Source organism: Diuraphis noxia, unplaced genomic scaffold (assembly GCF_037042655.1).
Source record: "Diuraphis noxia isolate RWA-SAM2 unplaced genomic scaffold, SU_Dnox_SAM2 contig0004, whole genome shotgun sequence".
NCBI classification, from domain to species: Eukaryota; Metazoa; Arthropoda; class Insecta; order Hemiptera; family Aphididae; genus Diuraphis; species Diuraphis noxia.
Genome location: NW_028301714.1, coordinates 65,450,764 through 65,474,918, shown reverse-complemented (window position 1 = coordinate 65,474,918; position 24,155 = coordinate 65,450,764). Strand labels below are relative to the sequence as shown.

The 24,155-nt window shown below is 27.3% G+C and overlaps 2 protein-coding genes across 3 annotated transcripts in view; one reads left to right on the top strand and one right to left on the bottom strand.

Annotated features, from left to right (window-relative positions):
* Positions 1-3: 3 nt before the first annotated feature.
* On the top strand, positions 4-2,277 carry LOC107172972 (UPF0389 protein CG9231). The gene is made up of 3 exons (XM_015523301.2): positions 4-242; positions 1,288-1,378; positions 1,861-2,277. Exons 1-3 carry the CDS (start codon positions 107-109, stop codon positions 2,072-2,074), a joined length of 441 nt encoding a protein of 146 aa, XP_015378787.1. The 5' UTR covers positions 4-106; the 3' UTR covers positions 2,075-2,277.
* Positions 2,278-7,533: 5,256 nt separating this feature from the next.
* LOC107172973 (uncharacterized) overlaps positions 7,534-24,155 on the bottom strand; it is a 95,221-nt gene continuing 78,599 nt past the window's right edge. For both annotated transcript variants that reach the window (XM_089227408.1, XM_089227409.1), the window contains exons 5-7: positions 18,035-18,168; positions 10,307-10,553; positions 7,534-7,876 (exon numbers count right to left, since the gene is read on the bottom strand). In XM_089227408.1, the coding sequence (XP_089083534.1) occupies positions 7,800-7,876; positions 10,307-10,553; positions 18,035-18,168 (458 nt within the window). In that variant the 3' untranslated portion in view covers positions 7,534-7,799. The remainder of the gene's footprint in view (positions 7,877-10,306; positions 10,554-18,034; positions 18,169-24,155) is intronic.

Sequence of the window (24,155 nt, the reverse complement as noted above, 5' to 3'; positions counted from 1 at the left end):
TATTACGATTTATGGCGTTCGTGACTGCTAGAAAGTACACCACTATTCCTATTCCAGTTGATTATTAACTTTCGTGTCGACCTGTTCTATATATTATATTTGCGCAATGAATATTATTCCAAGGTTTGGAAAAAATTTTAAAAATGGATTGTTCAACATGACTAAAAAGTATACTACCCCAAGTGTCACTCCATCGAATCCCCCGCCTACGAATCCAAGTGTAACGCCTTCATTCAATTCAAGTAAATTTACTTTAAAATGTTTTATAAGGTCAATTAATGTTATATAGTATAATGTTTCATTGCTGGTGAATCATTTTCAAGCCTTTCATTGAATACATAATTTTATGGTGGAATAATGTAAAAAATAAACATAGGGTCCTACTTCTTAAATGTCCTAAAATTAAGGGCATAAAATAAAATAAATATAAACGTGTAATCTATTTATAAAAAATATATTTAGATTGTTATCATTGGCACAAATTGCACCTTTCCAGAGTATTATCTCGAGGAATCTCTTAATATTTGGAGTATTTAATCACTACGAAATATTCTATTTAATACTTTTTCCCTACAAAAACATTTTGTGTTTTTTGCAGACTAAATCATGTACAATTTATTTATATTATTCGGTTAGCTATAATAACGATGCTAATAATAATTATGTAATACAATAGTATTACTGTATTAGCTGAAATTGAGTATTAAATTATTTATTCATGACATTAAATGTTATTTATTTTTAAGCTATTTTATGCATTTGGTGATTAATTAGTTTATCTATTGATAAGAAAAAAAATGCACCCATTATTTAAATAATAAATATTACATAAAATATATTAAGTGTATTATAATGATTATCCATCATATTGCTTCTAGTACAATTTAATGGTAGTCATTAGCCCTAATTACATTTAGGATCAACAATTTTTTTTTTTATCTGTGCTATTAAAATAAAAATAATGTAAATAATATAACTACTACAAAACTGTAAGTCTGTTTCATATACCTAATTGTTATAAACACAAGTAGGTTATCAATTGTACAAATAAAACTCAATTCCCAATGTCTTTAAGTTTAATAGTTAAAATTAGTTAAAATTATTTGAACAAAAACAAAATGTGTTATGACGGTTTGATGGGAAAATTTTTATCTTAACATAGTCTAAGATATAATATTGAGATTTAACTATGAGTTGACTGTATTACTGATTTATAGGCTATAATTTGCAAAAACAATTTATATCTTTTAAATAAAGTATGTTTTATTTTATATATATTTTTTCTAGATATTAAACTCCCACTTTCAAATACAAGAAAAATCATGTGTGTCTGGGCTAAACGATACCCCTCACTAAAAGATGTTCCAGATCACGTCACGTATGGATTATTATTTGTTATTAACTAATTTTATTGTTTATTATGTATTTGTTTTAACTATCATTCACATGTATGTAGCTGCAAAAACCGCAAACACATAATACCCGTATAATGTTCCTTTGTAGTTATTTCACTTGGGCTTTGAATACTTTTTTGTCTCCTTTTTATATAGTCATAATAGTATTGGCTTTCTCATCTCAAATTTTAATGATGTAGCTTAACTTAATAACATTAATTTGTAGTATAGTTCCTTTCTTTCTATTATTAACAAATTTAGCAGGATATAATTGCTTTCATAGCTCTATGATTTAAATTTAAATTTAAGTTTCACTTATTATTCAATTTCCTTTTATGCATTTATTAAACAACTTCCTCAGTGTCTACAAAAGCCATTATTTTTGACATACTCACAAAACCTCTGTGAAATTGTCTGCTCTAAACTATAATATATAACTAATTGAATTATGTTTTATTTTGTGTAGACCTGAAGTATGGAACAAAGTTCGTTCTGTTGTACGAATCAAAGTGGCTAACTACACAATGTTCTTTATAATCTTGGGTTGTATTGCAATGGTTGTTACTGGCAAGAGAGCGCGTGACCGTGGTGAGACATTAATGCAAAGAAATTTGGATTGGCATCAAAAGTACTCGGAAGGAAAAGAAGACATAAAGAATATTGGTGTTTTTGGAAAATAATTAGTTTTAGAGATATCAATTATATGCATCCAAAATATTTGATTGTTAAAAATGTTTTATTTCTATTAATAGCTATTATGTAAGTCATTTAAAAAAAATGTATAGTTATTAGTTGATGCTTTTTTATGTGTTCACAAAGTTAATAAAATCATAAATATATTTTTTAATTTAAAATAAAGATAATCAGTACTTTACTTATGCAATGGGAAGTGCATCTATTACTTTTATCTTGATCATTAATATTATTGAATATTAATAATTAATGTAACAAGTTAATTGTTTATCACTATTTTTATGTATATGATAAATCTGTTATACATTGGGTTGTTGTGTTTTTAATATTACGGTTATTAACAAGTTGATAATTAATAGCAATTTTGTAATTATATAAAATATGGTTAAGGTTTATGAAGTAATTTATATGGGAAATATAATAGGTAATGTGCTAACAAAGTATAAAATAACTTATGAACAATGGTACACTATTCATGATAAATCAGTATACAAAAATAGTCTCTGTTTTACTTTAGTGTTTATATTGGAAACCATATTGCTAAATAATCAAAAAAATACCTATTTGAATTGCACAGATAAATAGATTAATCGTATAGGTATATTTACATAATATCTGAAATTAACCTCATTGATTTTTAGAATCAAGATTGGCTATCAAAAAATGTGTTAGACTGGATAAAAAAAAATGGGAAATTAGTTGATTACCCGATTAGGTACCTCATGTTTTAGAGAGAAATAAACTATTGGAATTGTAGTTACTTATCATTTTACAATTTGTATTTTTAATTAGGTAAACCTAATCATAATATTTTGACATGGTTAAATTATATTAAGTTTGACTAATGTTTTTAAATTTTTCCTTGAATTTATAATTAATATGATAATTTAGGAGATGATTTACCTAACGAATAATGATGCAATAAAATTAATGTATTTACTTATAATATTTTCCAAAATGCTATTTTTATTATTATTTAGTTTATTTACTCCGGTTGTCTTGGAATGAGACAAGATCAATTAAAAATTATTACCCATAAAAAAGACTGGGATTTTAATGCCTTAAAAAATTCAAAAATTTATTTCAGTACACTAAAAAGTAAGAAAATATTTTTAAATACAAAACACGCAATTACAAATTAAAATAAACATATTTAACTTGGGAGATCAATGTAGTTTCAAGTATAGTAACTATTCCCAATTTGTATCTAAAAATTATTGTCTCATGTATGATATTAATATTGCTTAAGTAGTTATACATTATTATATGTTGTTAAATAATATATACATATTATATTATTATAGTATTAAAATAAGGTACCTACCTATAATATTGTGAACAGCGGCATTCTAAAAATATCATGTTATCTGCATTGAATGTTACAAAATAGTTTCGTAAATCATGTGATATAGTTTATTTACGTGTACTATAGCAAGATTTGACGGATAAAGCGATTGAGGGAGCATAAGATAATTTTATTTTCTATTTCTATGATCTATTTATACGCCTTTTAAATCCTGTGGTTTATGTGGTCTTGTAAACGTAACGGATCGACGTTGTGTAAAATAAAAACGATAAATCCGTATCGGGAAGAGTAGAAAAGAGATAAAAATAAAGAAAACCCACAAACGAATAATAATACTACTGGGCGTGGGTAGTAAAAATTTGATAAAATCGAAAGGGAAAAATAACCATATATTATACTGATGAAAGCGCGCTGGACAATATGCGAATAAAATCGTCTATACCTTCCCTTCTTTCTGCGTTGTTTTATGCTCAAATTTATTTCTACCACATAAATAGTAAACAATATAACTTAACTACTAAACATATAAATATTAAATTAAGGATCATCTTTGTTGTTTGTAATATTTAATGCTTTAATGCTCAAGCCCTAAATGGCTGTTTGAGTCTTAGGTATATGCCGTAGCTATCTAATTGTAAAAGCAAAGAGCCTATCTAAGTCTAATTTTTGGTTTATTTATTAATTATTAGTTATTACTTACACATTCATTAAGGATGAAAACTGGCTTTTGACTTGGAGGGGAGGGTGCTAGGGACCAAAAGCACCTCCCCCTAGTTGTGCCAATGCGGCTATAGGTATATATTTTGGTATCAATATTGAATTCAGAAGAAGATATAAAAAATAATTTAAAACCTGAACAAATTGTACCTATAGTTAAACTAATTAAATTTAAACTCAACAGAAATATCAGGACTTAGTTTTACTATTGATAATTTTAGGAGGGCCTCAATATATATGCATTAGTGTAGGTACTTAATATTTATAGCTATGACATAAATATAAAAATGTGGCCAAATCAGATATATTTATAAATTTTTGATTTGTTAATGTATTAGAACACAAAATCAAAGAACAAAAATAGTTCCGCAATGTTTTCAAAAAATAACTAAGGAATCAAATCAGGGCATGTGGTGTGTGAAGAAAGTACCTAATAATAATAATATTATGTATACGGTATACAATATAATATTTGTTATGATATAGGTGTATAATTTAATATACGTAAACGTATACCTACGTTAGTCCTAAGTATAGTCTAAATTATTATAATATAATGGATAGGTCAGGTTAAGTATAGTACGAGTAGGTATCTAACTGAATTCTGTTCATCGTTTATATCTCCGTCGTTATTGGCTATTTTCTCGAAAACCTATGCCGTGTTTTATATACTTACCTACTTATACACACCGGCCACCGGGTGTTCGTAATAGCCATTTTGACAAAAAGCGTTTATTCGATCGATGGCTTTGTTGTAGTACCTACCGTTGTCACATTTACATGCAAATTCAAAATCCAATTTCAAACAGAAGAAATTGAAATACTTTCAATGTTAAAAAATACCAACAAGGCAACAAATACAGTTAATGCGTAGTTTTTATTTTCCGTGTGTTGCTAAATAGGTACTTAATGTTCTCATATTTTTCTTCGATGTATATAGGTGTTCTGCATATTTTAAATTTAATATTTATATAGAGGTAGTTGGTAAACAAAAGAAAATAATGTTATTCTTGTTTTTTCAATAAAAATATTCAATGGAACCAAAAGTCATTGTTACTTGTACCTACCTAATGATTTTTATATAAGAAATGGTACACCGAGCAAGCTTACCCTCATATTTTCCCTTTAGTAATGAATTTATTTAAACACTGATTTTTGGAATTTTTAAATACACTTAGAGACATTGTTTTCAAATTCTTGAAATTTTTGTAGGTACCTACTATACATAGGGAGTGTCTTGTGGTGGTGATACACATATCTGTTATTAATTCCTTTCCTTTCTGTAAATTATTCAGTGGATAATTTTTTTGGAAAATGTTGATGTTTTTATCTGATTGATTAAATATCCAAACGAGAAATTTTCAAATTATTAAAATGTTTATAATAATAGCCCAAAAAACAGTTTTTAAAAAAAATATAACAATATAGATGTAATATAGGATTTGGTATTATTTTATTTGGATCGTTTTTGATGATTATAAATGTTGAGAGATTAATATTATTTACTAACATTTTTCAAATCACCATATTCCTTATCTTCCAAACTCATTATTGTGGACACATTTTGAGTACATAAAGTCGCAATTCAGGGGCGTTATTTAGGGTACGACTGGGTGTACTTGGCATCCCTTATTTTTTCCACTTCTTATTAGTTATTGGCCGCTTTTCAATTATCCTCTTCGCCATGCCACTGACGAGGTATAATACCAAAATGCAGGACCTGCAAAATTCCACACAACAATTTCGGTCGGGCCTGCCGAAACCACCGGCCTCTGGACGGAGTCGGTAGACGATGAATCGCCCGAAACCTGCAGTGGCTGCAGTGACAGCTTCGTTGGGGCGGTAGATGGCGGGTGATCCGATCTCTGTGGGTAGCGGAAGATGGGGGATATGTGGAATGTGGTGGTCAGTTGGTTATTCCGGCCAGTGACATATCTCATGAAATACTATACCTAAAATTTGGATTTCCACGTGTTGTTATTTAAATCTAATATCAGATATGTTTCAAAATCAAATACACATTTTTCCCACCGAAACTTTGTTATCATTTTTAATATCACTTTCGATGTCAACGATGTCATAGTATAGGAAGTCAATAGTCAATTAAACAATACCATGTATAGGTGATAATGTGATATTATTTTATAATGTATTTATTATTGTTACCTAGCTATTTATACATTCTTAGTATTAATTAATACAGCTATAGGTATTTACTTCAATAATTAATTAGTATTAGGTTTTTAACAAATGTTTCATTATTTGGAAGTAAAAAAACGAATACATTGCAGACGATTAGGTAGATGAAACTATGAAAGTGAATTGAATAATGTAAGTAACCGCTCCGGTTGCCCTTGTGACAAATTTATAGGCTATTGTACAAAGAAAGAATACAATAAATAAACATATTTTTTCAGCTTCACTTATTTCACCAAGACATTTCATTCATTGATTTTTTGCATGTTTTTATTATTAACATTTTAATGGAATGATATTTCTCTTTCTATTATTATTACGCAGCTTATTGGTATTATTATTGGTGCTGCCATGGTTTCAAACGCCTAGTTCTAATGTATTTTATAAATGTCAGAGATTTTTTCATTAATTAGCAAATGTTAATGTATATAATAAGTCAATCGTTCTATGTACCTATGTAAACTTATTAGGACACGTGGCATACATTATTAGTTTTACACCAAAGTCTATTATAATATTATACGATGCACGAAAAAGTCCCGATTGTCACAGTACAGCACTCGTATTATTTCTTAAAATATAATGTATTAATGTCATATCAAAATTTTAATGCATGTTGCAAAATATTATGTTATTCTACCAATCTATCGTATGCAAAATTATTAGTATGAAATTAATAACACTTAAATTACCCAAGTTTTAATTCTTCTCTTCTGTTTTCAAATTTCCCCCCGACTATTTGTGTTTCTATACGGTTTGCGTACTTGTGTAAGTAGACATTCTATGGTAACAGGTAACAGCTTTTACTTTCCAAGGACAATTATATTATAACTAAAGGTATAGGTATTATTATTGTTGTCAACAATTTTTTTTCATTTTATTTAACCAATTCGATTTCGCCGTTTGATAATTGATGAACATAAGCTACCTAGCTTAAAGCCTGAAATATCTTTGTATATTGATAAAATAATTTAATATAGATTTATACATTTACATTCTTTTACTTAAATACTAACCCCTTAAACTCATAGAATGTTGTTTATTATTTAATTTATTATATAAAATACCATAATATTATTTCATGACAATTGGTTTCTCAGATTATATTAAATCTTTTGTTTGTTCTTGAACTGTAATACTGTACGTGTACAGTGACATTCGGCTAGATAATGATCATTAACATTAATACTATTAAAAAAACTGTTACACAATAAATAACAACAACTATTATTATACCAAATATTTATTTTTTTTATCAGCTTAACAATAATAATTACACATAATTAACAAATCAATAAACACATTAACTTAAAAAAATCTAGTGCTTGCACAGGTCAATAGGTAAACATCATTATAATAAATTATAAATTTTTAATTATCTTATATGTATAATTATAAGACTATATCGACTTTCTATTATTTTATATATTATTGTATTATTTAAATAATCGTAACGTAGCCGGTCAGTTCCATCTCAGTTATGAATATTATAATTACAGTAGTTTAATGTTGGCGATTAATAACATCATGAACGTAATCGATGCCCAATTCTGTATTCCTGGAGCTTTACCTAAAAGTTAGAAATATTTTATAGTAAGCACAAACAATTAATATTTAATATTTATATATGGTCAGTGGTATAACATTTTATTGTATTTATCTGCTATATCTACCATACCTATCATTTATAATATGTTTATGCAAAAGCAAATACACTTTCTCAAAATCGGATGATGATACAGAATGGAATATCTACCGAAAATGTTCAGTACTTTTCGTGTTTGTTAGCAGAGCCTCCACAGGGGGAGAGGTGGTTTCGTCTAAAGTTTAGGGCCCGACTATTTTAGGGGGGGAGGAGGGTATTGGAATTAATTTATAATTTTTGCATATTTTTAATATAATATTTTCTGATGGGAAAATAAATCGACTTTCTATTTCACCTAAAACCAATTTGGGCAGTAAAAGTTCCTAGTTGTTGTTAAAAACGGTGGGAAAAACCAAAAAATAAGGAAAAACTGAGATATATTCGTGAAACCAGTTTTGAGCAAAATCGATTTAGGTTTTTTGGAGTAACTCAAAAACTAGTAACCATACACATAGATACCATATATTTGAAATTTCACGCAATGTTTATATGACAATTTTTCAGAAATGTGTTTTTTCAGTTATTGTGGATAAAAAAATTAAAAACTTGAAAATAAAATTTAAATGACTCATCATAATATGTTGTAGGTATTATTGGAAATTAAAATAAAATCGACTGTAAATTCAAGGTTTTTTTTTGAGCATCTGGTATTAGAATTTTAATAATTTCGTAAAAATCATGAAACTACACAAATTATTTTGTAATTGGAAATTCATAAACATCTTTCTTTTCATAGCTAACATTTTAATATTTAATAGAAGATTTTCCTCAAGTTTTCCTACCTTCAACGAAAAATTAAGATTACTGGAAAGTCAAATTAATTTTTAATGAGTATTTAAAGTTCAAATTTTTTCGACATTCAATATTCACCCATGACCCGTAAATTAATGAAATTTCATTAAACGATTTTCTGTTTTTGTTGCAATTCTAAAACAAACAACTGCAGGAAATTTTGTCAAATGTTTATTTTATTATTTTCTATACCAATTACAATTTTCAAAATATTTTGACTCTTTGAACTATTTATAGGCATGAGATATTTTTGATTTTTGGTTTTTAGTTGTTTTTTTTTTAAAACAATTTTAGATACAATTGTTTGCTAGGTTAAAACGCTTGAAAATTGAATACAACGTTCCATACAAGTTGGTAAAATAGCAGTTCAGAAATATCTAAGATTCATATGGACAATTTTTTTTATCAGCATTTAAAATTAAAATGTTTATAAAATTCATCAAAATCTCTTCTAATTGCAAATAATTTCGTGATTTAAAATGTAAGAAATGTTCTAATTTTTTATCGAAGGATTTAACATGTAATACAATGTTTTTCATAAATAGTTCATACATCATAAAAATCTAAAAGATATATATTAATACAATGTTTTTTTGGTTGGTACCTATTTTATGTTAAAACTTGGGAAAAGTTAGATATTTAAAGGAAGAATAACGATTTTAAATACTTAACTGTTATTTAAAGTATCTTAACATATTAATATATTATATACGGGTATTTGAATTTTTTCATGTATGTAATTATGATTTTTTTTTTATTGATTTTTTTATTAGCTTCAAGTACACAATTATTATAGTTCATCAAAAAATTAGATAACTATATTGTATACACACAAATGCAATTTGTTTAGCTAACCTAGGTATTGCACCTATTATTATTATTCAACTGTAAAATTAATTACTTTAATAACAATATCATATCATAAAATATACTGAGTAATATTATAGGATGACCGATAACCGTCTTTGCCTAGAATCGAATTTCGTATTTGCGATTGATTTCAAATTTAATACATCCGTTACAGCTATCCCTCTAGATATCTACTAAATACGGCAGAGCGGTACCCTCTTGCTCATATATAATATATATTTATGAATTTTTAATAGTATTTTAAAAAGACCACTAGAGCTCTCCAAATTATGGTATTCTTTCAATTTTTATTTGACCTTCAAAATTTTTATGTTTCATAAGCATTACGTTGGCCAGTAATTTTACCATCTACTATGTTTAAACATATTATTATACTGACTGTTATAATATTATAGTAAATATCGACTACACTACAGTAGGTTATATCCACGTCCGGGCTACGCAATGACTGATGAGGGCTTAATAAAATGGGTAATATAAATTATAATATCACATGATATTACCTCATTCAATTGATTATAGCCAAAGATGAACCTTTATTTAATTATCAGTTGTCAACATTAGGTAGGTAGTAACTTATATAATTGCACATAATTTAACAATGGATATTCAATATAATATAGCAAAATAAAGATTGGTAAAGGGTACCTACTCTAGATTCTAGATTTTCACCTTTTTAGTGATTAATCTTACCTGTAGAATGTGGTGACAGACTCGGAGCGATGACCTGTGCCGATTTTGGTGGTGCGTTGTCAACCAGTTCTATTTCAGACGACGATTTGTATAAGTCGAATTGAGAAATTTCACACATTATTTTAATGCGGCCAGTTGGAAATAACAACGTACTAGCTCTAGTCATTAGATACGATCTCATGATCACCATTTCGGTAACCTTATGTTCAAAAGTAGTACTGATGCGTACCGATTTCATGGTTTCTGCCTGAATAGAATAAAAACAATAATAGTAAAAAAAAATTAAAAATTATAGCAATGTGTTACATAATATGTTTTTGAAACGATAGTTGATACTATAAAATATAAAATGTTAATAAGTGTTATAGTGTTATTGGCATTCGAGATATATAATCCATTGACTACGTTTTTTTTTTTTTTTTTTTTTGATATTATATCATTATAGCTAATTTAAATTTTGCTGAATTTAAAGATAAGAATATTGTATAGGATTTTTATTTTTAAAAAAGTTGTGAGAATTTTAAATTTTACAACAAATTTATAATTGTTCTAAAATGTTCCTTACTTGTATTAAAATTAAAATATTAAAGAAAACTTGCGAGTGGTCTTAAATTATATTCTTATCTTTAAATTCAATAACAGGTATACTAGGTATATATCATAATATATAATATCACAAATCATAGAGTTATATATGGATTATTCTGAATTTCTGAACGTATAAAATGCGAAATGTTAGGCATTCGATGAACGGTATTAACATGACAACACATATTGTTGCGATGCTCTTTTAATAAAGGTTTTGTGGCGGACAGGGCAAAAGAGTTTAAGAGAGCCTACGTTTGTTCTATAAGTTTAGTTTATATATTCGTAATGTTTTCACAATGCATGTCTGAAATAAATAATATTATATATTAATAAGGATCTACTTCTAGAACTATTACGCAGTGTGATGATAGTATAATTATATGATTAAAATTCATTACAAAAAAATAAAATTAAAAAATTTCAATGATTTAATAAATTATGGCGTTATATTATGTATATTTATTATAAATTCGTTTGATAACAGCAACGGCGCAAAGTTTTGAATCAATTCTTAGTACCAGCAGTTTTATGACTTTATAACACATACTTCGCATGTTGGTTATAAACTTTAAAATTATGATATATTAAACACCGGAAAATGGATCAAATGTGGGTAGGATTGTAGAAAAAGAAAAGTGTAACATCGAAAGCGTGCCTTGGGTAAACAACAAAAGTCGGTATTTATGAGTATTCACGTTTTATTAGGTAACATTTTTCAATTTTAAAACTTAAATACCTATCTATTTAATTTTTTTTTTTATCATATATTATTATATACACAATCTGCAAATATTATTTTACAATAAGCGTATGTGATGGAGGTGATATGGCTTGAGTGTCAGGAAATAAGAAGCCGCCCATTGGAGACACTTAAGATGTTAGGCTAGGATTTTAATGTGTTAACAAGAGAGAGTATACAAGATTAAGGGGAGATAGAGGTATATACAATTTTAGATGAGTAGGTCACGATACCAGGTACGTTTAAGACACCTTCTGGGGTCACCAGGAATACCAGCGTTGGTGGATAGCTCGGAAATTAGGGGATTACAATGGCTGTCGAACTTGGAGTGTGTGCGTTTGTAGAAAGTTTTTGCGACGTTTTGCACTGTTGGAATGGCTAGATCTGTATGTAGAGTGTCGTTAGATACATAGTAGGGGGCTTATTAAGTAATTTAATTTTTATTTAATCATTTTGTTAAATTTATTTATGAAATAAAATAAGAATAATCTTCTTAATAATGGGTGAATACTAATTATAATTATCTATATTTTAATTAAAATATATATGTATAATTAATGATAGTATTTATAGAAAGAAAATAATGCTTATGATAACAAACCTTAAAGAAAAGAAAATAAGGCTTTTAAACAACGAAGAAGAAGAAGGCTAACTGTAAATCAAAGTGCATCAACAATAAAATAAAAAATAATAATTAAGGATTTTATTCGAATGGCTTGCACTAATAATCATGGTGAAATTCGTAGTTTAAATATTATATTAATACCATGCATCTATAATAATATGTAGATAAGTAAATAAAACGAGTAACTAAAATATTATACCTATGTTGTAATCTTGTGATAACGCATAGGTACAAGGTACTCATACAAAGTCATAACACTCATGTAATAGTATTATTTTTATATATAAAAAAAAATTTTTTTCCCCACAAACCGTGGTCCTATATTTTTAATGTAATTCAATATACATTTTTAAACTTCATAAGTTTCCCAACATTTTTGTACAAAGTTTTGTTGTATCCAAAGGTGTTTTCATAAATGCACCCAAACGTTTTAGCAATTTTCAGTTAAATTGTGAAAAACGCGCCCAAACGGGTTATGCCCATTAAATGAGATTGTCGAGACATTAATTTTTTCGATATCACAAGTAAAAAAAGTTATTCAAGTTTAAAATAATACATTTTTGTACAATGAGAACTTTTTTTTAAAATTAAAATGATGTTGCACAGTAAATGTTCTAATCATTATAGTGTGAAAAATTCGTTTCTCAGTTGTGACTGTAGCCTCTCGGTTGTTTCCAGCACAAAACAGTTTTCGCTGTATTGTACATACATAAATGAACCAGGAAAAATATTATTTTTTTTACATCCGAAATTTTGAAAAAAGCCAATCATACAAAATATAACATGTCAATTGTTTGAAAATTCTCTTTTACTTCTTTTAAGCCTGATAAAATATGCTGAGAAAATTACACAAACGTTGATGGATGATTCGAATATAGAAAATGATTTGATTTTCATTAAAAAACACTTCGAATTTTAAGTGGATAAGATTACCAGTTTAGAAAAACAAGGCATCCCTTGATTGATTCTATTTTAATAGTTAGGGAAGTTAAATAGTAAATATAATTATATACTATTTTTAATTTTAATAAATAAAATAAGTTTTATACAAAGAATTTTAATGATGCATAATATCTTTAATAAATTTTAAGCATATTTTTTACACTTATAGTGTATATTTGCGTGCTAATTTTTCATTTTTTTCGAGCATGAACATCGCCTCTCTAATAATAATTTACGATTCCCGGTATTCACGATTAATTATTTTTTACGTCGACCATAATTTTATCATAGCTAGGTATTCGTGCAGAATGTGAGAACACAAAATATATCGTATATACATAAACGGTGAATCAATTGTGGAGATATGTCGAACCGTATTTTGTTCTAATTTATTAATTACTATTATTATTATGGTTTGTTATAATCGGTAAATGTAACAAAAAATTTAGTATGGGTAAGAGTAAAGTGGGTACATAATTTTCGTGTTCAAATTACATTATTGTTGTTAAAACGTACCAGTTTGGTTGGTCGGAGGGGCGTGCGCGTGTGCATGACTTCGTATATAATATGGTTACCGAGTAACAGGTAGCAAATTATTTTTACACTAAAAGCAGACGCACTTTTCGATGGCTCTGATTATTTTTTTTCGTTTTGTTTACCCGAGTATTTAGGAAGCGCCGCAGTGGACGATTGGAAAGTATTTATTTTGCTCGCAATTACAACGGTGCAAAACAATCGTGTACCTAACAAGATAATTGTGTTTGTACTAAACTGTATTTGAACGTTTAACGTTCGGTAGCCGCGGGTCAGGGGGTTAAAAAATTATGGTAATGGTATGAATAATATAACGTTTAATACTAACTCAAATTCCAGCATTATTTTCTGATTTTGTCTACTATTCTATACGGCCAATGGTAGCGATGCGTTTACGCGTAATGCATTTACACGCGTTAAATGCAATATTATTGTCATACTGCGGTACGAGAAGGTACAATGCGCGTGGTTTGGTTTTTAGCGGTCGACCGTAATTTTATTGTGTCACAATAAAGTGTTTGACATTAAAATTAATCGACTTCGGTGTTATACACGATAATACGAGTACAAGTAAAGGGGCCGAAAAAGCGTAAAAAATGTGCGTTCCAAACGGCTGTTTTATTAATGTTGTTCACTGAATGCGATTTAGATAAATTAAAATAAAGAGTGTTTCTGTACAGAAATATATTAGATATTTTAAAAAAAAAAATATGATGAGTAAGTACCTCATAATTGCCGTATCTAGGGGAAGTAGATTATAGCCCCTACACATACGTTTTTAGAATACTCATACGTTTTATTACTTTTTAGCCACTGTCGGTTAAAATTCAAAATATTACACAAAAAAAGAAAATAAACTTCATGGCCCATGGGTCAGAATCACCAAAAACCAGGCTGACTATGACCCAATATAGATTCAGGGATTTGGTTATAATAATTATCTAATAAGGTTATCGATAGTAATGTTTTATAAACATTTGCATCTAAATAGGTTTAAGCGCATACATTAGATATAAAATACACAGTGTTTGCGAAAGCAGGGTATACAAAAAATAAGTGGAGTATAGTTGTAGCGCAGATTCGAAACACAAGAGTTAACTAATTGTAAATCAAAATCTTATGAAACGCAAACAGAATTCAAAAACATCCATAGGGTGAATTTAATATATGATTTAATTAATGGATGACTTTATAAAATTCAAAATTGAAAATTTTCACTACTTTTTAAAATAATCGAGAAACACAATTAAAAAAAAAAATTTTAATTATTTAGTAACCTTGGTTAAACAGGCTTCGGTAGTATTTGAATAATCTTTAATTTAATTTTAATTTGATTAACTTTAGTTTTTTTTTCTAAAAATGTCAATAAAACTTTTTTTCGTTTTTTTCGAACTATTCGTTCGATTAAAAAGTTTAAAATTCTAAAACAAGGTTTCTTGATAAGTTTTACTATGTATATTTAAAAATATTTACGATACTTAAGCACGATTATTTTTATAAACATTTTAAGTTAACATTTTGACAAAACCACAGTAATTAATTTGTAGTTAAAAAATGCATAAAACATCAAATTTGTAAAACTTAAGCTTGTATACAAAGTTTTTCATATAAGAACTATATGGAGCTTTTGGAATTTTTAATTTGAAAGATTTAGTTTGTAACCATGATATAGGTAGCATTAATTATTATTCATTATAGTACTATACGTTTTGTTTAATGTTAACATATACACCTGTATAGTAGCCACCTATACGATTTCAAGATACGGAAATTTAGATTTAATTTACAGCTAACCACCGTCCAATACCTATTTAAATAGGTAAGTATTGTAGTATTTTTAGCCACAGTCAAGAATAAATGAATTTATATTTTATGTTCACTTTATTTTTTAACATTGTTTCCAATAACATTTTATGTAGGTACATTCAGTTACTTAAAAAGTCATTTTTAAATATTATTATTAATATTCCCATTTTGATAGCAATAATAGGTACTTACGTCATGTTTCAGTAGAAAATACATTTAAATAATTATATTTATCAGTGATAATATCTTAATTTCTGGTTCAGACGCATACCTAGATCAATAATTGTCAACACTAGTCTATATATAATATTTGATAAAACAATAGTTTATTGTACATATTTGTAGTAGTGGATCCGATGATCATTTAAGGAGAGGGCAAATTGGTATCATAGATTGATAGGTAGTAACAAGGACTAACTGAATACACATTTCCGATTTTCATATTAAAATATATACCTTATTTGTATCATTTATTAATTTTGAAGTGATAGTGTTATGACTTATGAATTTCATTTTCACTTTATCATACGGCGCTATAATTGAAGTAAAATAAAGCCCTAAGGGAGTGGTTAATCTCCACGTCGATCCCCTAAAATCCGCCACCGCATATTTGTACATTAATAAATTAGGTAAAGAACAAGCGAAAAGCGCAATACAAACAAACAATAATAAAAAAATAGCAGCGTTAGGTAGTCCAAACCAAAAAAAAAAAAAATAATAATAATAATAAAAAAATATTTTTAATAGGTAGATATTAAAAACTTAAAAATGTATTCGGTAGGCTGACAACAGCTTAAATTCCTTCCACATTTTAATAAAAATTATTTCTGGTATTAGATAGTACCGTCCTCCAGGCTAAGTCAAAAATATAGTAAGGGTACTCAAAAAATAAAAATAAATAGTATGAAAGCCCCCCCCCCCGCCATACTTGAGTATTGATTATTTTAATTATTTATTTTTTATTAATATATGGTTTGAATTATGAGTTTTAAATTTGTACAAATCTTAATAGGATAAATGTTAAAAATTGTCAATGAAGAAAAGTTTCTTTTCTCTTCAATATTTTAGCACCTAAAAAAACTTTAACTTAAATCTTAATAATGCAAAAGAGAATTGATTAATTAGATAAAAGCTTAAGAACTATGAATTTCAATGAATATAAATTGTTCTGTTTTGAATACAATTATGCTATCAATGTTTTCATTAGATATACAAAATAATAGAATATTTTCCTTTGTTACTATTAAATAGATTTTAATTATATATAAATTAAATAATATATTTACTAGGTTTATTGATCATTACTGACATTTAAATTATATATGTATTTAATAGGTATAGATAAAATATTTTAATTACCTAAAGGAAACAAAATATGACTTTTAAAGTTGGAAATTACATTTTAAAAATTTAATAAAATATTATCGTTTTTGAATTCTTTATTATTTAAATCGATGTTAATTAATTGCAACTTTCAATGCATTATATATCTGATATGCACTTAGTTAATAATGTTTTTCTTTGACGTTGTTCAATAAACATATTAAATGTCTATTAAAATAGATATGGTATTGGTATAACTTCCATAAAAATCATAAATTTCAGCCCTTGCTTTGTGGTGATTCTGGTATGTTTATTCCAGTTTAATCTTATAACCATTTATCGTATTTATACCTTAATTATTATGTATATTGTATTTTGTATAGAAATAATATTTTTTATTTCAAATATATATGCTTTACGACTGAGTCATTTTAAAATTTAAATATTTTAATAATGACTGCATTTTGTGACATTTATCAAACTTATCTAGCGACTTAATTTGGAATTGGTTCTGGGGTGGGACATAAGCTTATTCTATCATCCTAGTGAGGGACTATACAGGGGTATAGTCCCCCCCACCTCATTGAGCATTACATTTCGTAGATCATAGTATTGTATTAATCCAAATTAATACAATACTAATGTAAATTAAATGAGGAAAATAATAATGGTATAACAAATGTTTCCAAAATTATGTTTTAACTATGAGTAGTACGATCTAAAAGTAATTCAATCTAAGAAATATTTTTACAAAAGGTATTAACACTGGGTGACTTCCCCTAAAATTAAGGTTTTTTTTTATTGAAACTATTTAATAACTTTAATATTTAGGTATATAAACTTTGATATTACATATTAAATAAGTATCTAATAGTATGTTTAATCAATGCTAATAATATCAATATAAATTTAAAAAAATAGTTTATTTATATTGAATATAATTTATATTTATATTAGAATATTCAACTAAACATTTTGTTTAGAAACATGATATCTCAGTAATAATCATGTGTTGTTTTTCAGATGTATATACTACATAGTACGTAATACATATCTAAAATAATAATTATCAATTAACAACAATCACGAAACAAAATGGAATGTTTTGTTTTAACTTTTAAAGTGGATTTGAGTTTCAATGACATAAATTAAATGAAATATGGAAAAATACCGTTTGATTATTTAAGAACCAACTAATATTGACAGCTGGATAGCTTTCGCCTGCAATGCAACTGACGTTAATTAGATCACCCGCTGAGTACTTCATTCTGTTCGACTGCAACGTTGGAGGGGACGATGGTTCATCTGAAATGGTATAATGAAGGAGTAAACATTAGTATACAGCATATATATTACAATGAGTACCCAAATTTTGTTTCTATATAATATCTTTATTATTTGTGAATACATATTTTATCTTATTCATTAGTATTAGATTCTGAGAGGAGCGATGAATGTATTGATTTTACAATGATGTGTGTTTTCATATTTATTTGTTTATTTATTTATTTTGTGTCTGTGTACACGATAAGTTATTGAAATAATGATTAAATTTTCAACTTCAGTAGGTTTTCCGATTGGAAAGTGAATCTAGTTAGTGCATTGGGGAGGTCAAATTTTGAATTGAAATATCTAGTAGTTTTCAAAAGCATCGATAAAAACAAGTCACGGCACCAGTTCCTTTATAGGCAACGCCTGGGGTTATAAGGCAATGTTTGGGTGGGCAGGTTTTTAATGAGTGGTTTTTGATGTGTTTGGAGACGAGAATGAAAATTTTTGTAAAAGTGTGTAGCTTCTTTTGTTACAGTTTTAATTGACAGGTCTTTATGCAAGGTGTTATTAGAAACAAAGGGTGGGGCATTCGTTATTTTCCTAAGGGCTATATTCTGAAATTGTTGTATTTTATTGGTATTGGGCACTTTTGCAGTGCCCCATAATTGGAGACCATATGTCCATATAGGTTTGAGTAATGTTTTATACATAAGGATTTTAAGTTTAAGTCTGGAATGTTTATTATTTACGAGTAAAGAACGTAGCCTGCGAAAACGAGCGTTTAAGGTGAGTCTCTTAATACGGATATGGTTTTTTCAGGTCAGGCGTTTATCCAAGTGTCCTAAGTATCCAAGGGCCCATACTACAATAGTTGAACTCCGGTTACACCACGGTATTCGGCCGGTAAAATCAGTGGTTCAAGCATAACCCAGCTTTAAACTATGATTGTAAAACGGGTCCTAACTGTATCAGATGTGGAAATAAGGATGTTATGACAAATGAAGTGACATAGAGTGAATGTTTTATGTATCGAATTATTGGGATTTGGTAATTTTGACTCTAAAACAAATTACTGTAGACACTTGAAATTTTCACTGAATGTTTATACTGGTGTCTGGTATATTCTATACTTATAAAATTTTCAAAATATTAAAAATATTTTGAAGTTAATTATAGACATTTGAAATTTTCAATCTTTTTAGTATTTTTTTTTTTTGATAAATGACAATAAAATGTTGTTCGTTGGAAAAAAAACTTCAAAACGTAATACAAAGCTCCTTATATATTTCCACAATGGTAGTTAAAACATATTAAAAATATTGTCACAGTTCTTTTTTTAATAAGCATTGAAAGTTCGAATTTTGACAAAATACGCATAAATCTCAAAAATTCGCAATTTATTTTGAGTTAAGAATTCATAACAATTTATCTTTTTAAATCTAAAATTTGAAAATTCAATACAAGGTTCTTTATGAGTTTGTCTACTTTTATCAAATAAATAATGTCTATCAGAAAGTCAATATAAAATTTTATAAATATTTGAATTACAACATTTGGATATTCATTCAAATTCTCTTGTATTAATATTCTTATTTTGTTGTTATTCAAAAACGAATAATTTTATAAACTTGAAATTTACATCATATGCTCATTTTATGAATTCCTATACTTGATAAAATTTTTCAAAATATTTCAGTGATTTAAAATTTATTTATAGATATTTAAAATTTTCCAATTTTTAGTTTTATTCTAATATTCTATAAATTTCAATAAAATTGTATTTGTTGGGCCAAAAGCTTAAAATTTAATTTAATACAAGGTTCTCCATAAATTTATACAATAGTAGTTGGAAAATATAAAAAATATATAGGTAAGTTTTTTTTCCGAGTTTCTTCTTTATTGGCCTAATTAATAGTTGAAAACTTGAAACCCGTTTAAGTTAGGTATTTTAATAAGGTGAGCGGAATTGATTCCCGTTGTTACCAAACTAATATTAATAAAAATAATTTACTTTTTCACATAGCCTCATATTTTCCTAAACTATATTTATTCTCAGTTCATAATTTTTAATAATTAAAATAAAAAAAATTGGTTCAAATTTTGATTTATAATTTTATATGCATCGACATTTTCAAAAGATTATCTGCTGAATAATTAAAAAAAAAAATATGGATGTTTTGAAAATCAGAAGTTTGTATCGCTGCAGGACACTTAGTTGACTGTTGACGTAATGCGCAAGCAGTTCCGGCAGCCTCGTCGATAAGACGATAATAAGAAAAAAAAAATGACACTTAGTTGATACTTGAAAAATTAATATTAAGTATATATCTACCTAAACTACGAAAGTATGGTTTTTAAGTATATTTGAAAATGCTAAAAATCAAATTTTGAATATCTGTATTATAGAAAAAAAGCGGGATGGGCATGTTTTATGAACCACCTTGTATGATTATATATGTACCTATTGCAACTTTTTTAAATGTTTCTCCACTATTTTTCAACAATAATAGTAATAATACTATATGCAAAAGATATTTGGTACGAGATACCCGTAAATATTATGGTTTGAAATATTTGTCTGGACATTTTCATGTTATAAACAATAAATGTTCAACTTTCGATACATATATGAATTAGCCAATAAAGTTATATTTATTTGTTGTATCAAGATGAGTGGTGAGTATTATTTTTCCCTTGTGTATTTTTATTGCATAACTCCCTTTCTACAAACTTCAATAGACTATTAACCGAAAATCAGACGATAAAACATAAATATTTTCTGAAAAATATTTCGTACTTAACCATAGTACAATATTGATGGTTGGTTTTCATGATACAATAAAATATAGGTTTACATACAAAAATGAATACTTAACAATTTGAAAATAATTACCCATACAGAAATTATGTAAGAATATTAGGTGTAATAACAGTAATCAATCACAGTATTAATCAGTGGCGTATATAGAAATTATATGTGGGGGGGGGGGAATGTTATAAAAAAACATTAATATTTGAACACTCCTTTTTAAATTCTAATTAGTTAGGTGTGACCCAACCTAAATACGCCACTCGTATTAATAGTATTTTTTGTTTTAATTTTTAATAATATGTGTTATATTTTATAATTTACCAAAATTATTTCCGAAGAAAAAATTATATTTTGTTTTACATAAAAAATTTGCGTTCAGATATAAACTAAAAGAAAATATATACTTTCATGTTGTGTACGTGCACCGTATAATAAAGGCAATATACTTGTATTGAGGGAATTGTTCTAATACGTGCAGAGTAATAAGTCGGATTATTATTTATTCGTTTATTATTATTCAATATTTTAGCATTATTGGAAAAAAATCGTGCATCACCAAATTTCAAAATTATTAACGTAGTGTTGCATGATAAGATGCATTTCTCCTGTTTTTTTGTGGGGGGGGGGGAAGACGCTAGGAAAATGATTCAATCCATTAACCGATTTATTCCGGCTTTTTGCAGCTTATCTCAATACGTTTCATTAATCATGTCACTGCAATGTTTAACTGACCCAGTTATTTTTTATTTTCAGAAAATAAAAGTTGCACGAAATTACACCGAACACGTTGTCGTGTACAAATTTAAGTATCACGAAGACCAAAAAACATTTAGTATGCATTTTTCAAAGCGAATATTCGACGTATTATGCTATAGATTTTTATGATATCCTTGGGAACTTGACGGGCACTTACAAAAGGGACGAAACATTTTCATGCATACACAAGCGATATGCAGCAAGTCTGAACTTCTTTGACAGTAATGCGTTCCCAAATGTACATTTGAGAGTGTTCAGATGGTTTTTTTTCACCAAAACTTATATTTTTGAATTAATATTCATACATTATTCATAATACCAAAAAATATACAGAGTTCTTTGGTACATTGCTATAGTGAAAAATCACTCTGATCAAGTGGGTTATTCTATGCAAACAATGTAAAATAAAACTGGCGATTGATCACTAATTTCCTTTCACCTTAGCATTGGAATTCTAGCTTAGAAACACGAATTAAAAAAGTTTGAAAATCGAATAATAATAACAATCAGAATGATTTTGTCAGTTTATCTGACATAATAACATTACTGCAGAAAATAATACAATTGTTAGGCATGCATACTGATACAGTATACGATTTGTAAATCGATTATCAATTGTCTTAAGATGTCCTTAAAAACATAAATTATCATTAGATGATATGATACATTTTATATTTTAGTAAAGTCTTACTTCAATACGTCGACAGACAAACGTAACAAATTTAATCAGTTCGTATAAATGTTCAAATTTTTTTTTTAGTAACCATTTTAAGTTAAAATGATAACATAGGACTAATCTTAACATAACGCAGCTTTTAAAAATCACTCATTCACTATAAATGTTTTCAATTCATAATGCTATATACGTAGAGTTATTTTATTATATAAGGGTATTATTCGTTAATGTATGAAATTAAGTATGTAACAATTAGGTATTAAAATTTCATTATTATTGAGAATTAAGCCGTAAAGGCAGTTAGGGGTGTACCATATCATTATAAATTACATAACAATTACATAATATATAATAATAATAGTTTAATAGATATAATTAATTTGCATTACAAAAAAATAAATATATTTTATAATAACATTAATCATTGTTTAATGATATGTATTATTGCTTGCTAGGTATAAAATGTTTATCTACCATCACAATTTACACATAAATAAAATGATACCTATGTAGTCTTCCCTTCAAAAGTCTCTAACCTATTCTTATTGGAAAAAGTGCTGAGCAAAATATATAACAGAGCTTGATAAAAAAAATAATGCCTGCAATAATACTTAGTATAGTATATTAGGATAAAGTCTTCGCAACGCTGGAGCTTGGAGCCTGCAGCCTGGAGCTTCAATGAAAATCGTAACGAACCATACTCGTCGAAATAATTTCAGTACCACTTATAGTTTTTCGTCAAAATTTGTTGAAAACTTTTTCATATGTTTTCACTTAGATTTGGTGGTAAAACGCTTTAATTTTTTAATTTTTATTGTATTTCTGATTCTAAATAACTTTGGCGTTTGATTAAATTCGTTGGTTTTGATTTTTGGAAAGCTCGTTTTAAACCGTATATCTATGCGATCCATCAGTCTAGCTGGCGGTTGTGATATTATGTTGACATTTTGATGTCCGACGTGGATTAGGACTTATAACAATAATAATATTAATAATTGTAAATGTAAACGATCCTTACAGTCCGATTCCGAAGGGACGGGTGGGACAATAGAGAAATTTCCCCGCCACTGCCACCACCACCATATCAACCACTAAACACCTCCACTGTCATTATTATTATTATTATTACCCAGTTAGAAATGGGAGTGTAAAGTGATGGCGGTAACAGAAGTAGTAGTAGTAATAGTAGTAGTAAATACGTACACATTATACTATATGCGCAATATACACGTATATAACACATAACAATGGTATCATCCCGGTTTTGTGCTTTATAATAATATGCTCAAACGCTATTCATGATGTATATCTATCTATACATATATATAATATATATATATATATCTGTTATGCGCATACGTATTTATATGTGTAAAATATACACATGTACACACATATTATATAGAATATAATATAGATATAATATTATGGAACAGCTAGTGTGTAGTCGTCGAACAACGATGTAATAATTAAACATTTTGCAGAACTGCAGAAGTGTGCGTATTAATAACTTTGGAATTTCCTTTCTCGTTGTAATATGGTTGTGCAATAGTAAGAATATAATAATAATATGATTATTATTATTATTAAAGGCATAGAGGGTTACGAGGGACACGATGCAGTATAAAATGATTGTTGTTTGTAGTTTATGCACTTTTTAAACAATAATAATACTATATCAAGTAGGTACATACTAAATATTATTTCGCTTACGTTGTTACATTGTTGATTTAACTTTTATGTAAAGTTCATGAGCAGAGCGAGAAATATATTGGA

Excerpts from the sequence above, each read along its gene's own strand:
- LOC107172972 (XM_015523301.2), top strand. The coding sequence starts at position 107 with ATGAATATTATTCCAAGGTTTGGAAAAAATTTTAAAAATGGATTGTTC. Across the intron at positions 243-1,287 it reads AACGCCTTCATTCAATTCAA|ATATTAAACTCCCACTTTCA; the intron begins GTAAATTTACTT and ends TATTTTTTCTAG. Across the intron at positions 1,379-1,860 it reads GATGTTCCAGATCACGTCAC|ACCTGAAGTATGGAACAAAG; the intron begins GTATGGATTATT and ends TATTTTGTGTAG.